This window comes from Sminthopsis crassicaudata, chromosome 3 (genome assembly GCF_048593235.1).
Source record: "Sminthopsis crassicaudata isolate SCR6 chromosome 3, ASM4859323v1, whole genome shotgun sequence".
NCBI lineage: Eukaryota > Metazoa > Chordata > Mammalia > Dasyuromorphia > Dasyuridae > Sminthopsis > Sminthopsis crassicaudata.
In genome coordinates this window covers 613,421,094-613,437,968 of record NC_133619.1, presented here as the reverse complement: position 1 = coordinate 613,437,968, position 16,875 = coordinate 613,421,094, and the positions used below count along the sequence as shown (strand labels likewise).

At 43.5% G+C, this 16,875-nt stretch overlaps 1 protein-coding gene across 1 annotated transcript in view; it reads left to right on the top strand.

The window, feature by feature from the left end:
- The window catches only part of IGSF21 (immunoglobin superfamily member 21), a 376,743-nt gene that overhangs the window by 245,206 nt on the left and 114,662 nt on the right, over positions 1–16,875 (top strand). The window contains exon 3 of the mRNA XM_074302565.1: positions 9,495–9,616. Coding sequence (XP_074158666.1) covers positions 9,495–9,616 — 122 coding nt within the window. The remainder of the gene's footprint in view (positions 1–9,494; positions 9,617–16,875) is intronic.

Below are 16,875 nucleotides of genomic sequence, written 5' to 3'. Positions count from 1 at the left end.
GATATGTGAACAGATGTGGCCCTGGGCTCTGGAAGGCTCTGTCATTTTGGACAGGCCCTGCCGAAAGAGAAAGGCTCAGACGATGGACTGATGAAGAACTAGCTACATCCGGTCCTCCGATGACTGACCAGCTAAGTTCAGAGACACTGGTAGCCCAAGGCCGGCCACCCAATGAAGCTCATCTTTCCCACCTGTGAGTTAGGAGGAGAGAAAACCATGGGATCAGAGGTTTCAAAGGGAAGGGACCTGAGGCCATCTTGTCCAACCTTTTCCTTTTACAACTGGAGAAAATGAGGTTGTAGGTGATGGAGGCAAGGTCTCTGACTCTAGAATTTGCCTTCTTTCCATTCTAGCATACTATAGCACCACCCCCCCAATCTAGGGGACGGGGGCAGATAATAAGATGAGGAACACAAATGATCCCCATAGTGATGTCATCAGTCAATGCAGACTGTGCAGATACATAATTATTATTAACAATTTATAATAGGGACAACTAGATGGCAGAGTGGATAGAGCACCGAGTTCAAATCCAGCCTTGGGCATTTGGCACTTACTAAATGAGTGACCTTGAATCAGTTACTTAATTCTGATTGCCTTACCAAGAAAACAAGTCACCAATTAATAATAATAACTACTGACATTCCTATAGCACTTATTTTTGAAGTCCTTTCATTTCTTTGAAGAGAGGTACTAAAAGCACTAGTAGAGGCAATATTGGCAGAGTAGCTAAAAATTGGGATTTGGAATCAAGGAAGCCTTGGGTTTCATTCCTGCCTCAGGTACTTATTGGCTATGAGACCTTGGATCAATCATTTTTCTTTTCTTTTTCCCCCGAGACAACTGGGGTTAAGTGACTTGCCCAGGGTCACACAGCCAGACCGTGTTAAGTGTCTGAGGTCACATTTGAACTCAGGTCCTCCTGACTTTAGGGCTGGTGCTCTATCCACTGCACCACCAAGCTACCCCAATCATTTTTTCCTTCTGAGTCTCAGTTCCTCTTTTGGCCTCAGTTTCCTCATCTGCAAAATGGTTATAACAATGGCATTTATCTCAAATGTTATGAGGAAGAAAATGAGAAAAGGCAGGTAAAGGCCTTTCCAAGATGTATAAAGCTCTACATATCATTACCTTGATTTTGTCCAAAGTCACAGCATCGCAGATGGAGAGCTGGAGAGTGAGGCCCCAGAGAGGGTCCTGAATTGCATGAGACCTTAGGGGACATCTAATCTAAGTCCATCCATTTACATGTAAGGAAACCGAGTCTCAGAGAGATGTGCTGGTATGGGAATCAGGCATCGAACCCAGCCCCACATTTAGCCTTTTCACTCGGCCAGGATCACAGAGCTGATGTCAGGGCTGAGATCTCCCCTCTCCTATGTTCTTTTAGCACAAAGCCCACAAGTCTCTCCACCTCCATACCTTCCCAAGTCAAGCCGACTGCCTCGTGCATAGTGGGTATTCAATAAATGTTTATTGTTGAATCGAATGAGCCAGTAAACGGGCCTGAGCGGCAGAGCCAGGGGCCCCTCCCCACTCTCCTGCAGTGGGAGGCAGCCCCCCTCCCCAGAGGAGAAGGCCCCCGCTCCTGGCTCTCCCCCCACCCCTAGCCACAGGGAGTTAATTCCGCTTCTCCAGTCTCAGGCATGAGGTCTCCTGGTTGCAGGCTGTTAGCGCGGTGCCAAGCTGGGCGGCAAGAGCCGACGAGCTGCGAGTCTATAATAGAGTTGCTGAGACAAGCGGAAAAACCATAGCCGGGTAAACAGATAAATAATTGAAACAGCAACAACACATACCTGGCTGTTTCGTAGAGTAACACTTTCATTTACAGGGAGACAGCTTGGAGGAGGAGGTGCACCCTGTAGCTGGAGAGCAGGGACTCCTGAGTCCTTCCGGCTAATGGACCTTGAGATGATGGGCCTCTAGAGCCCTGGGTCTCCAGCCTGGACCCTGCTCCCCTCCAGAGAGCCTCCTTTCCCTCGAGGGACCAAGGTCTGCCCCTTCGCCAGGGCCTGGATCGTACCCCAAAACAGCAAGTGCAAAGATGTGGCCCTTGTGGCCCTCAGGAGGACAGGGGGGACACCGGGGGGCCAGGTGCCGTACCAGCCTAGCCCAGCCTCGGCTCACCCACTGAATAGATGTGTGACTTCTGTCTCTGGGAGATGAGGTGTTCTCTAAGAGGAGGAAATCGGACATTCTCTCTGAACTGGGACGAGAGAAAGAGGGGACCTTAGAACAGGGCCCTTAGGAATAAATATCTAATATAAAAGCAAGTAGAACCTAAAATGTCAGAAATGAGAGGGACCCTTGAATGTGGAAAAGTCAGAAGTGAGAGAGTTCTTAGAACATAGAATGTCTGAGATAAATGAGGTATTAGAACCTAAAAAGAAGGAACCTTAGAACAGAGGATGTTATTGCTGAGAGGGCCCTTAGAACCTAGAACTGGAAATGATGTTAGAACATAGAATGAGATGTTCCAAGAATCTTAAAACAGATTCTATAACCCTAAGGCCAATCCTGTTCCCTCTAAGCCCTCCTGGTTTAGTTGAGGAATATGACCAGTTTGGACCCAGGGCCCTGACTTAGCTTGGAAAAGGGTAACTCACCATTACCCTGTGGAGGAAATGGGGAGCAGGGAATGAAGCAGGAGAAAACAGCTTGGAACATGAGGGGAAGGATAAAAAAAGCAGAGCAGTTTGGACAATGGGTTTGGGAAAGGGTGGGAAGGGCAAACACTTCTTAGAAATGGGTATTTTAAAATTCAGGATAAGATTCATCTTGGGAAAATCTGGGAAGCAGCCAAGAGCTCATTTTCCAGAGTAAGGGTTTGTCGATGATTCAGCCAATTTGGCCTCTGTCCCAAGCTGTGTTCCCAAAGTAGGCTGGTAATTTGGGGGTACAAGTTCTCTTGATAAGCTCTCTCCACACATTTTTTTAAAAAATGCTTTGGTATTTATGCAAAGCCCTTTTCTCACATATTACTAGTGCAATTGCAAATAGCCCCATTTTTCAGAATAGATTGAAACTCCCAGAAACAAAGCTCTAAGTTCTATAAGCTGAGCCCTTGGTTTCTTTCTCCTCTGCAAAATGAAAATAATGGTCCTTGGGCTATCTGTCCCACAAGATTGTTGAGAGCAAAGTGCTTTGCATGGAATTATCATAACCTAGGAAATGCCCCCACTCCAGACATCCCCTAATGTCTAGACCAAGGGTTCTCAAACTACGGCCTAGGGCCAGATGCGGCCGCTGAGGATGTTTATGATAGGTAGGTTTTGCAATAAATTAATAATTTATTGGTATAAAGCTGGTTTGGACACACAATTCACCAAGAGGCGAATTTTTGATGTAATGGAAGGAATATTGGCTCTGGTCTTGGAGGACTGCTCCGGTCACTTATTATCAATAGTAATTTCCAATTTTGCTTTATGATCTTGGACAAGTCACTTAAGTAGAATGAGGGGGCTAGACCAGGTGGGTCCCATCCCCTCATGTTACTCCTGGTGACATGGAGACTTAGCAAGGGCAAAAATCTGCCCAAGATCACACAGGTCAGAGAAGGACGGGTTCCTTCGGCACCTCTGGGTATAGGAGTCTTAAGACCCACCTCCACAGCTCTGGATGCGGCTTCTAATTTCCAACCTATTAACCACTCACCATCGCCATCCGACCTGTGGTCAAACACCAGGAGGCTTCACTCTGCCATTAGATCAACTGGACCCCACCATTCCCCATTGTTCCATTTTCTAGGACATCATGGAAAAATCCCAGGGTCTCCTGAGCAGGAAGGGGGTGCAGCAGTGGGGACGGGTTTGGGAGTAGCCCTCTATCTCAGAAGCTGGTTCCTCTGAAGCCCCCTCCCCGAGGCAGAATCTCCGGTGTGTCACAGGACGGAATGTCATCCCGAGCCAGGTGGAGGCGCAGGTAGGAGAGGGAGGCGGTGATTAGATTAGACACCTGGAACAGGGCCAGCCCTGGGGAAACTGTGCAGTAGCAGAATCTGCCCTTGTGTGTCTCTCTCCCCTTCTCACCCCTCCTCTGCTATTAGGAGGAGGGGGGAGAACGTGGAATCCTAGAGCTCAACTGGGAAGAGAATTGGAGCCATTTGGTCCCATCCCCTCATGTTACTCCTGGTGACATGGAGACTTAGCAAGGGCAAAAATCTGCCCAAGATCACACAGGTCAGAGAAGGACGGGTTCCTTCGGCACCTCTGGGTATAGGAGTCTTAAGACCCACCTCCACAGCTCTGGATGCGGCTTCTAATTTCCAACCTATTAACCACTCACCATCGCCATCCGACCTGTGGTCTCCAGTCTCTCCAGTCATGCTGTCAGCCATGTGATCGTGCACTTCTCCAACGTCAGAGGCCCTTCGGGGATCTTCTCCCCGCAGCCTTTTACACCTGGGCATGACTCAGAAAAAGACAGGGCCCATAAGTGACTGGGCCCCGGTTCAAAGCGGGGTCTTTGAGCACCGAGCTGGGCTCCGATGGGAGACATCATTAATCCATCTCCTTGTTTCAGATGAGTCTAAACATTTTGTCACAACAGGCTAAATATTGAACAGGTCACGGGTCAGTCTGAACCATCCCTCTGGTGATGAGGAAGGCGCCGAACAGAAGGGAAACAACCTGGAGAGAAAGGGCGGGAATCCAGGCCATCCCTGATGTTCACATTCTGGGAGCGGGGAGGGGAGGGTCTCCCACCACTGCAACTCCCTCTCCCTAGTGATGAGAAGGCCCAAGCACAAGGAGGGAGCTTTCAGCCCCTGAGCAGATGGGGAACGGGAAAGATGGCAGTTCCTGTCTTGTCTAAAGAGAGAGCCTTCCACCCGCTCTCAGTCCTAGAGGGATGCTGGGCTCTTCAGGAAACGGACTGTGGGAGATAAAAGAATACACCTGGGACTGTCTCAGCGTGGCTCCATTCTCCCCCTGCAGTTTAGTCCGAGCACTACATGCTCTGCCATTTCAAAGCAGGAGGAAAGGTGAGAATGGAAAATGTCAGAGCTGGGAAGGTGTTTAGAACACACAGTGTCAAAGTTGGGAGAGCCTCAGGACAAAGAATGACAGAGCTGGGAGAGGTCTGAGAACCCAGGAGGTCAGAGCTGGGAGGGCCCTTAGAACCCGGGATGTCAGAGCTGGGAGGGCCCTTAGAACCCAGGATGTCAGAGCTGGGAGGGCCCTTAGAACCCAGGAGGTCAGAACTGGGAGGGCCCTTAGAACCCAGGAGGTCAGAGCTGGGAGGGCCCTTAGAACCCAGGAGGTCAGAGCTGGGAGGGCCCTTAGAACCCAGGAGGTCAGAGATGGGAGGGCCCTTAGAACCCTGGAGGTCAGAGCTGGGAGGGCCCTTAGAACCCAGGAGGTCAGAACTGGGAGGGCCCTTAGAACCCAGGAGGTCAGAGCTGGGAGGGCCCTTAGAACCCTGGAGGTCAGAGCTGGGAGGGCCCTTAGAACCCAGGAGGTCAGAGCTGGGAGGGCCCTTAGAACCCTGGAGGTCAGAGCTGGGAGGGCCCTTAGAACCCGGGATGTCAGAGCTGGGAGGGCCCTTAGAACCCGGGATGTCAGAGCTGGGAGGGCCCTTAGAACCCAGGAGGTCAGAGCTGGGAGGGCCCTTAGAACCCAGGAGGTCAGAACTGGGAGGGCCCTTAGAGCCCAGGAAGTCAGAGCTGGGAGGGCCCTTAGAACCCAGGATGTCAGAGCTGGGAGGGCTCTTAGAACCCAGGAGGTCAGAACTGGGAGGGCCCTTAGAACCCAGGAGGTCAGAGCTGGGAGGGCCTTAGAACCCGGGATGTCAGAGCTGGGAGGGCCTTAGAACCCGGGATGTCAGAGCTGGGAGGGCCCTTAGAACCCAGGAGGTCAGAGCTGGGAGGGTCCTTAGAACCCAGGGGGTCAGAGCTGGGAGGGCCCTTAGAACCCAGGAGGTCAGAGCTGGGAGGGCCCTTAGAACCCAGGAGGTCAGAGCTGGGAGGGCCCTTAGAACCCAGGAGGTCAGAACTGGGAGGGCCCTTAGAACCCGGGAGGTCAGAGCTGGGAGGGCCCTTAGAACCCGGGAGGTCAGAGCTGGGAGGGCCCTTAGAACCCGGAAGGTCAGAGCTGGGAGGGCCCTTAGACCCCCCCTTAGAATTGGGGGGGGATTTGGAACCCTTACTATTAGAGCCGGGAGGGTCCTCAGAGCATATAATTTTGGGAATTTTATTACATAAAATAACCCAACCCCCATAATTTGGAACCTAGAAAAATTGATTTTCTCAAGGCCACTCAATGAGTCAATGACCAAACTAGTATTGAAATCCAAATGTTTCATTTCCCTCATATGGAGCTCTCTATGCCCCACTGCCTCTAATCTGTATTTTCTAATTTTGAATTTCCATAGCCCACAGCAAAAACTATCAATATGTTATTACCTAAAGATTGACACCTCTCCCCACCCCATCTGCCATGTTCTCACACTATGTCTTCATGTCAGAAGTAAGAGACTGCTTGGAATCATGAATCAGTAGAAAGGAAAACTTGCCAGTTGGTTTGGAATCAAGATAGAATTTGCAGCCACCAATTAATCTCCAGATATTTGTAAACACCTCCTAACCTACTTATTAATACTTCTTTCTATGGTTTCTCAATTGCTTTCCCACTTTGTTTGATATTTCCCAAATGGTCCTTTCCAATTCTTTTTCTTTTTTTAGAATTTAATCTATCATTACTCTGATATCTAGAAAATGGGCAGTATTTAAGCCCTCTGGAATCATGAGTGTTATTGAATTGATCATTGTTCTTGCAGCTTTAAAAGTTCTATGATTTTAGAGTGTTTTTGCTAATGTAGAAAATGCTTCCCAGGTTCTGCTCATTTTATTCTTTATATAAAAGTCTTTAAAATGGTTTATTCTTTTAACATTGGTGTTATAATATAAATTGTTCATTTGATTCTGCTTACTTCCTTCTGCATCACTTCATATGAGCCTTTCCTTGACTCTTTGAAACAATCTATTTCCTCATTTCTTACATTACAATATTTCATTACATTAGTATGTCATAATTTATTCGATCAATCTTCAATTGATGAGCACCCTTTTGCTACCATAACAAAAAATTCTTATAAATATTTTTGTAAATCTAGAGCCTCTTCCTATGTCCTTGATCTCTTTCAGATATAAACTTAGCAGTGGTACAGCTGGGTCAAAAGGGTATTTCTGCATAAAATACCAGACTGATTTCTAAATTGGTTGTGCCCATTCACATGTGCCTATTTTCCCATAGTCTTACCAACATTTATTATTTTTTTTTTGTTATCTTTGCCTATCTGATGGGTATGAAATAAAATTTCTGAATTGTTTTAATTTCCATTTCTCTAATTAGTAGTGACTTGAAGAATTTTTTCATATGGCCATAGAGAGCCTGGATTTGTTTCCTTAATAACTGCCTATTTAATTTCTTAAACTATTTATCAATTGGAGAATAGCTCTGATTCTTAAAAATCTGAATCAAATTTTTACATATCTTGAAATGAGATCCTTGTCAAATTCCCAGAAAAAGCACTCTGTGATTTAGGCCAAAGTTTTTTTTTTTTTTAATTTTTTTTTATTATATATATATATATATATTTTATAATATTATCCCTTGTATTCATTTTTCCAAATTACCCCCCCTCCCTTATTCCCTCCCCCCGACGACAGGCAATACCATACATTTTACATGTGTTACAATATAGTCTAGGTACAATACATGTGTGTGAATATCATTTTCTTGTTGCACAATAAACATTAGAATCCGAAGGTACATGCAACCTGGGCAGACAGATATTAGTGCTAACAATTTACATTCCCCTCCCAGTGTTTCTTCTCTGGGTGTATCTACCTCTGTCCATCATTGATCAACTGGAAGTGAGTTGGATCTTCTTTATGTTGAAGATTTCCACTTCCATCAGAATACATCCTCATACAGCATTGTTGTTGAAGTGTACAGTGATCTTCTGGTTCTGCTCATTTCACTCAGCATCAGTTGATTTAAGTCTCTCCAACCCTCTCTGTATTCCTCCTGCTGGTCATTTCTTACTGAGCAATAATATTCCATAACTTTCATATACCACAATTTACCCAACCATTCTCCAACTGATGGACATCCATTCATCTTCCAGTTTCTAGCTACAACAAAAAGAGCTGCCACAAACATTTTGGCACATATATGTCTCTTTCCGCTCTTTAGTATTTCTTTGGGATATAATCCCAGTAGTAGCGCTGCTGGGTCAAAGGGTATGCACAGTTTGATAACTTTTTGGGCATAATTCCAGATTGCTCTCCAGAATGGCTGGATTCTTTCACAACTCCACCAGCAATGTATTAGTGTCCCAATTTCCCCACATCCCCTCCAACATTTGTCATTATTTGTTCCTGTCATCTTAGCCAATCTGACAGGTGTGTAGTGGTATCTCAGAGTGGTCTTAATTTGCATTTCTCTGATCAGTAGTGATTTGGAACACTCTTTCATGTGAGTGGATATAGTTTCAATTTCTTCCTCTGAGAATTGTCTGTTCATATCCTTTGACCATTTATCAATTGGAGAATGGTTTGGTTTCTTATAAATTATGGTCAGTTCTCTATATATTTTGGAAATGAGACCTTTGTCAGAACCTTTGTTTTTAAAAATATTTTCCCAATTTGTTACTTCCCTTCTAATCTTGTTTGCATTAGTATTATTTGTACAGAAACTTTTTAGTTTGATGTAATCAAAATCTTCTATTTTGTGATCAATAATGATCTCTAGTTCTCCTCTGGTCATAAATTCCTTCCTCCTCCACAAGTCTGAGAGGTAGATTATCCTCTGTTCCTCTAATCTATTTATTATCTCCCTCTTTATTAGGCCAAAGTTTTTTAAACTGTGGCTCATGACCCCATGTGGGTTTGTATGAAAAATTTGGCAACAGTAAAACATATCAAATATTCCTCCAATTGCACGTATTTAACCTGTCTCAGAGTGCTTGCTGTCTTGAGGAGAGAGGAGATACGGGAGGAAAGGAGAAAAATTTGGAACACAAAGCCTTACAAAAATGGATGCTAAAAACTATCTTTCCATGCATTTGGGGAAAAAAAATGAAACACTACTGATAAATTAAAATGAATTTTAAAAACATTCCTCCAGGATTTAATTCTTTATGTAAAAATAAACAAGCAATCCATCTCATCAGTATGCAAATTTGCTTTCATCTTTAATAACCGGTAAAATTATATCTATACCAAACAATTGTTTTAAAATAAATTTCTTTATGATTTATTACAATGTTTGATTTGTTTACCCATTTTATATATCAGTCTACCTGGGGTCACATAAAAATTTTCTCAGGCAAAAAGGGGTTGAGAATGGAAAAAGTTTAAGAAGTTCTGATTTAAACCAGTAAGAGAAGTCATAGCTAGAATTCTCAGTGACTTCAGCAGTAGTGGTGGGGTTGGACCTGGAGCACAGTCACCATTAACGCCACCCCTGGATGTAATTCTGCTTCTTTGGCAGGTGACAGACGGTGGGACCATCAAGCAAAAGATCTTCACATTTGATGCCATGTTCTCCACCAACTCTTCCCACATGGAGAATTACCGGAAAAGAGAAGACCTTGTCTATCAGTCCACTGTGAGGTGAGAGGCTAGCAAAGGGCAACTTTTACACCATCTCTTGGACCTATGAACACATCTGGTCCATTGTTGCTTTGGAGACACTGACTCAGAAAGCTTATGGGTATGGGGGCGTGCCTTGGGAAAGAGGGAGAAGCTCATTAGTCACAAAGCCTGACATCACTAGAGAAGGCAGCTTTGAGGTAATGGACACAAAAGAAGTTCCAAAGACTTAGCTAGAAACCTTCACTATGGATAGATTTGAAGGTTCTGAGATCTAAAACAGGTAATGAAGATGGTTTAGGTCCTCCCAAGTGATTTATAAATGACAGAACTGAGCTATGGTGGGGAAAGGAATGGTCCAAAATCAAACATCTGGTTTCCATCCCGGGTCCCCTGACTCCTAGCCCAGTGTTCTTTCTGCTGAGCCCCATCCTTAAAGACACAAGTGTGCTGGTAAATACTTAATGACAAACTCTCAAAAATGTATACAGGACATACTTTCAAGCTTAATTTATAGCATCGACATTTTCTCCATCACTTTTTAAAGTCTAGATAATCAACAAAACAAGTCAAGCCCTGATTTGTAGTGTTCGCTGACTTCAGAGGTGTGAACACTCACACTGAAAATTTAACAATTGATTCTAAAAGGTGTGAACTGGCTCCAGCACACACCTGCCCCACACCCAGAGTCCCAGATGTTAACAATGCTAATGATGGTACCGTAATCCCTGCACAATCAGTTTTAGGGGCACCAGTGCGGGCTCTCTGACCAGTCCTTGCAACTAGCCTGGAGTGTTTTGGGAAAAGTCCTGGACAGGGAAGCAGGATGAGCTCCTGATTGCTCAGCCTCTCACTGGCCCTGTGACCAGGGCCCATCATTCTCCCTCCTTTGGAGGCTGTCACGAGGGGCCATAATATGTCTGCCCTGCCTACATGGGATGAGGATCAAGTAAGATAAAGATACCTCCTTTCATGTACAATTAATTCATGCTCGCCATTTTAAACATGACAGAAGCAACTTGGTTTAGTGGAAAGCATGGAGTCAAGAGACCTGGTCTCATATCCCATGGCTGCTATTTATTAGCTGTGGGATCTTAATTAAGTTAATGCCTCTCTGAATCTCAATTTCCTGATATTTTTTCAACATGGCAGATTCTAGCCCCACTCTCACATGGCCAGGACAGCAATTATTATCTCTCATTCTCTCTGTCTCTTTGTTTCTCTGTCTCTGTCTCTATCCCTCTATCTCTCTCTCTCTCTCTCTCTCTCTCTCTCTCTCTCTCTCTCTCTCTCTCTCTCTCTCTGTCTCTCTCTCTCTCCTGTCTCTTCTCTCTCTCTCTTTCTCTCTCTCTCTTTTCTTTCTGTCTCTTCTCTTTGTCTCTCTCTTTTTCTCTCGCTCTCTTTCATATACACATACAGACATGCTCACACAATACTCACACACACACATATCCATCCATACACACACACACACACACACACACACACACACACACACACACACAACCTCTCCCTTTGCTAAGTCAGACCCAATATAAAAAAGGCAGCATCAGCCATGGGATCAAGGTAGACTGTCAGAGAAAGCTCCGCTCCTACAATCTCCTATAAGCTTATGGGTGACATGCCAAGACCACACACTCCCATTACATGTAAAATAGAGCTGATCATTTTTGCACTCCTTACCCTGATGAATTGTTGCAAAAATTTCTTTGTGAACTTTAAAGTAATAGGAAATAGGAACCTATGATTTCAATGATAGAACAAATCCCCGATGAGGGAATTCTCTTTTCCAATAAAAGTTGTCACCTGGTCGATATAGCTATTTAGAGTCTCAGCCTTAGAGGAGTAGCTACAGAACTGAGATGCTTAGGGACTTGTCCAGGGTTACTCAGCCAGGCTGCTTCAAAGATGGGACCTGAACCCGGGACTTCTTAGTTTTGAGCCAAGCTGTGCAGCTGCTTCAACAAACTGCCTCATATAAACTTTAAAGCACTATAGAAATGGCCTTTTTCTTCCCAAGAGATGCCTGACCTGTTATTCTACCCAAGTACAAAGTAGCCTGTTAGGAATATTAGCTCTTGGATGTTAGCAACAATTACTAGAGCACCTATGATTTATTAATACAAAGACATTTATAAAGCTGAAAAGGACCTTAGTGCACAGGTTGTCAAGGCTAGGAGGGCCTTAGACTATGGAATATCAGAGCTGGGAGGGACCTTAGAACATGGGATTTCAGAACTGGAGGGGGTCTTAGAGCATGGGATGTCTGAGCTGGGAGGGCCTTTAGGACAGAAAATGTCAAAGGTGGGTCCTTAGAATAAAAAGTGTTAAAGCTGGAAGGGACCATAGCACCTTAGAATATGGTCTTTTATGCTTGGAAGGGGCCTAAGAATAAAGACCGTGAAAACCAAAAGCCCCTTTAGAATACAGACTGCTCTTGATCTGTTTATTCCTAAAGCACACACAAGTCTACTTTGTCATTCTATCAAGAAGTGTCAGCAGTTTCCAGTTTCCTCCAGTACAAAATACTTAATTTTTTTGGCATTCAAAGTTCTTTACACTCAGGCCTGACCTATCTTCCCAGGCTTACCACACATTAATTTCCCTGAAGTACCCTATGTTCCAGCCCAACTAGGCCCTTTGCTCTTCCTCATACCGAACATTCCATCTTATACCTTTCAGTTTTTGCACAGAATGTCTCCTATGGCTGGGACATGCTCCCTCTTCACCTCTACCTTGTTAAATCTCCAGCTGCTTTTAAGCCTGAGTCAAAGAGACACCTCTTACTCCAGGCTTAAACTTTCAATTGCTAGTTTTCTTTCTCCCCCTCCAGATATCACTTAGCATATATTTTGAATTTACTTATCTATATTCATGTTGTTTTGGTGCAAGAGAATGGAAGCTCCCTGAAGTACTATCGACTTTATGCTTTTGTATCCCCAGCCCCCAGCAAAGTACCCAGCACAGTATAAACATTAATACTTGTTGAATAAATGAATGGGAGAAACCTTGGAACCTTAGGGCATTGGAGATAGAAAGAACCATAAAGACTAATCCAACTTCTTCAGCTAAAAATGAGAAACCTGTGACTCTCTAAAGCAAGAGTTTCTAAGTTGAGTGCCATGGATATATTGAACTTGAATGGAAAAAATACCTAATTTTCATTAATTTCTAATTGAAATTTTGCATTTCTTAAATTACCCTGAGATATGCACATGCATAAAAACAAATTAAGGGAAACTTCATAGGAACTTGTTAGTTGTAGCATCATAGATTTAGAGAAGGAAGAACTTTAGAAGACATTAAGTTCAACATCTTTTTACAGATGAGACAATTGAGTTTTAGAGAGATTAAGTGACTTATCCATGATCATACACCTAGTGTCAGAGGTAAATTTGAATGTTGCTCTTCCATATCTTGGCACCCTACCCCTACTACAAACCAGCTTGGGACGACCTTCAAACCCAGTGTTTATTCCATGACACTAGCTAATGATGAATTGCTTCTCTCTCCTAAGGCCTTAGGGCTTATGGAAATTGAAGGCTGCCTTCTTCACCAAACTGCCATCTGGTCTAGCAAAACGTGGGCTGACAGTTTACCTGTTAATGATAATAGCTTGCATTCCGATAGCATGTTACGGCTGCGTGACAGCTTACATACATTACTTCCCAAGGTTATTGTGAGGATCAAATGAGACAATTGGTACAAATAATGTTGTCTCCCCTTCCCAGTCCCCCAAACATCCTCTGATAGCTTCATCCATGGTAGAAAAGGTGAGTTTGGGCTCTGAAAGCCAGTGCCAACAGAGGTTCACTCCCTTACTGGTACCATTGAATTGGAAAAGGGTTGGGTACAGGGATAGCAAAGGAGACAGTGCTGGAGATCGGTTTTCTTAAGGCCTAACTAACTGCAGAGGTCCATGGGTTTTCACTCGTCAGCCATCTGGAGATGACTTTTTAAAAGCCATGGAAAGTTACAAAACCTATTTCCTAAGGTGATTTGGATCATCCTTGATAAAGGTGAGAGGGAAACCTGCAAGTGTCTTTGGATATTCTGAATCTTCACTAAAGCTGAAGCTGAGTGCCCAAGATCACACAGCAAATGAGCGGTAGAGTTAGAAGCTCTGGGTTATTTAATCCCTCCCCACCTAAGTCTGATATCCCTTCCATTGCTGAGTACTGGAGCAGGGATTCAGAACCCCAGAACTGGAATGATCCTCAGAGGCTGACCTTTACCCTGACCAGAATCCCTCTGGGACTTCCCTGACAATTCATTGATTGTCCAGCATCTGCTTAGAGTCTTCTAGTGGAAGTCTTGGGGTGAGGGAGAGGAACAATACATTAAAAGCTACCCATTGCACTACGGAATAGCTCTCATTAACACTATTTCCTTGAATCAAGATCTGCCTTTTAGTGTCTTAGGATAGTTAGATCATAGCTCTCTAGTTAAAAAGGACCTCAGAGACCGTCTAGTCCCATCCCCTCATTTTTAGTTATTGAGGTTAAATGCTTCTGCCAAAGTCACATGCTTGTATCTATTGCATCTAACCCTCCCCTCAGGAGTGAAGTAAAACAAAGTTGACCCTTTTCTTCCATGTCCTGACCCTTTAAATACTTGAAAACAACGACTTTATGTCCCATAAGTCTTCCTTCTCCAGGCTAAACGCTCCAAACTTCTTTTAACCAGCCCTCATACATGATCTTGAGGCCATTTGTTATCCTGGTCACTTTCCAGGTCTTTTGACTCCAAGTTCAATGCACTTTCTACTCTTCTCCGCTGGCTCTCTGGAGATGGGCAAGACGGAGGCAGTAGGATGGGAGGTGGGTAGAGAGCAAAGCAAACCCGAGGCATGGAGAGGAAAGATAAAAGCTCTTCAAATCACATCAAATTGTAGGGGGACAAATCCCCCCCTCACAGACTAAACGGTAGAAGAAAAGGAAGCAGGCTGAGCTGTGAGGCTGCGGAAGTCCTATTAGCTGTTGGCAGGAGGGTTGGTGCCAGGCTAGGAATTCCACATTTACATATAAATGAAGATATTTACAAATTAATGCATCTCAACTAGAGAAAGTCCCAGCTCCACAGCTGTCAGTGCCTTCTTCCTCTCTTGCTGGGGGAGAGTAAGAAGAGAATAAGACAGAAATGACGACCAAATGTATAGGAGACAGTCATTTCCCAGATTCTGCAGCACCTCTGATAGCTTTTCCCAACTTAATGCTTCAGAGGTAGAGCCTGGGGATAAGCCAGGATGGTTAGAAATAGGAAGAAACAGAAAGATCATTTGGTTAGGGTAAGTGGGATGGTTATCCCAAGGGATGAACTCCCCAGATTTAAAATTCTGGGATTCTAGGTTGTAGGATTTGGAGACTTCAAAACATTATTCTTATTTGGGCAATGTTATATCTGAGCTCTCAAAACATGTCTTTGAGGTAATGGAATAGAGTTTGAGAATATACTATACTAGCTAAAACTGTCTCTGAAATGTTTTCTCTTCATCAACTCAGGCCTTAATGGGGAGACCAATCACTCAACAAGGGTTGTCACGAAATGCTAGACACCCAGGGAAGAGAGATACAGACATTCACTCTCGTCCGGTTGCTCCCTTGTGGGTGGGCTAGCACACCAAAGCTATACAAAGATATACCTAACCGCAGAGAAACTTCTCTGATCTCTCATATTTTCCCTTCCCATTCTCTAGGGATTCAGTCGGGTCTCAGCCTCTCCCTCATTTGATGGTAATATTGTTCTTTAATACTATTTTGTTTTTCCAAATACATGACAAGATAGTTTTCTTTTTTTAATAATAGCCTTTCATTTTCAAAATATATGCAGATAGTTTTCAATATTCACCTTGCAAAACCTTGTGTTCCAACTTTTTCTCCCTCCTTTCCCTCCACCCCCTCTCCTAGATAGCAAGTAATTCAATATTTGTTAAATATGTGAAATTCATATATATATGTATGTATGTGTGTATGTATTTCCACAATTATCATGCTAACAAGAAAAATCAGATCAAAAAAAGGAAAAATGAGAAAGAAAAAAAGCAAGCAAACAACAACAAAAGAGTGAAAATGCTATGTTGTAATCCACATTCAGTTCCCACAGTCCTCTCTCTGGGTGCAGATGGCTCTCTCCATCCGAGTCTATTAGAACTGGCCTGAATCACCTCATTGTTGAAAAGAGCCATGTCTATCAGAATTGATTATTGTATAATCTTGTTGTTGCTGTGTACAATATTCTCTTGATTCTACTCCTTTCACTTAGCTTCAGTTCATATAACTCTCCAGAGACTTTCTGAAATCATCTGCTGTTTTCTTATAGAACAATAATATTCCATAACATTCACATACCATAACTTATTCAGCCATTCTCCAACTGATAAGCAGCCACTCCGTTTCCAGTTCCTTGCCACTATAAAGAGGGCTGCCACAAACATTTTTGCACATGTGGGTTCTTTTCCCTTTTTTATGATCTCTTTGGGATACAAACCCAGTAGAGAATTGCTGGATCACAGGGGATACACAATTTGATAGCCCTTTGGGCATAGTTCCAAATTGCTCTCCAGAATGGCTGGATGTATTCACAATTCCACCAACAATGTATTAGTGTCCCAGTTTTCCCACATCCCCTCCAACATTTATTATTATATTTTCCTGTCATCTTGGTCAATCAGAGAAATATGTAGTAATACCTCAAAGTTATTTTAATTTGCATTTTTCTGATCAATAGTGATTTAGGGCATCTTTTCATATGTCTAGAAATGGTTTTAATTTCTTCATCTGAAAATTGTCTATTCACATCTGCAAAGATAGTTTTCAACATTCATTTTTGTAAAACTTCTGTTCCAAATTTTTCTCCCTCCTTCCTTTACTTTCCCTCTCTCCAGGGAAGCAATCTGAGATCAGTTAAATATGTACAATTCTTTTAAATATATTTCCATAGTTGTCATGTTGTACAAGATAAATCAGTTCAGAAGAGGGAAAAAACCAAGAACTGTATACAGTGTTCTTTTGGTTCTGCTCACTTCACTCAGCATCAGTTCATGTAGATCTTTCCAGGCTTTCCTGAAATCAGCTTGCTCATCATTTCTTATAGAACAGTAATGTACCATTACATTCATATACTATAACTTATTCAGCCATTCCCCAACTGATGGGCATTCATTCAATTTAGATGTTGAGATCCTTGAAGGCAGGCAGGGACTATTATGGTTTGGGGTTTGCTTTTTTTTTCCCTTTCTTTGTATCCTTAGAACTTAGCACAATGCCTGGCACATAGTAGGT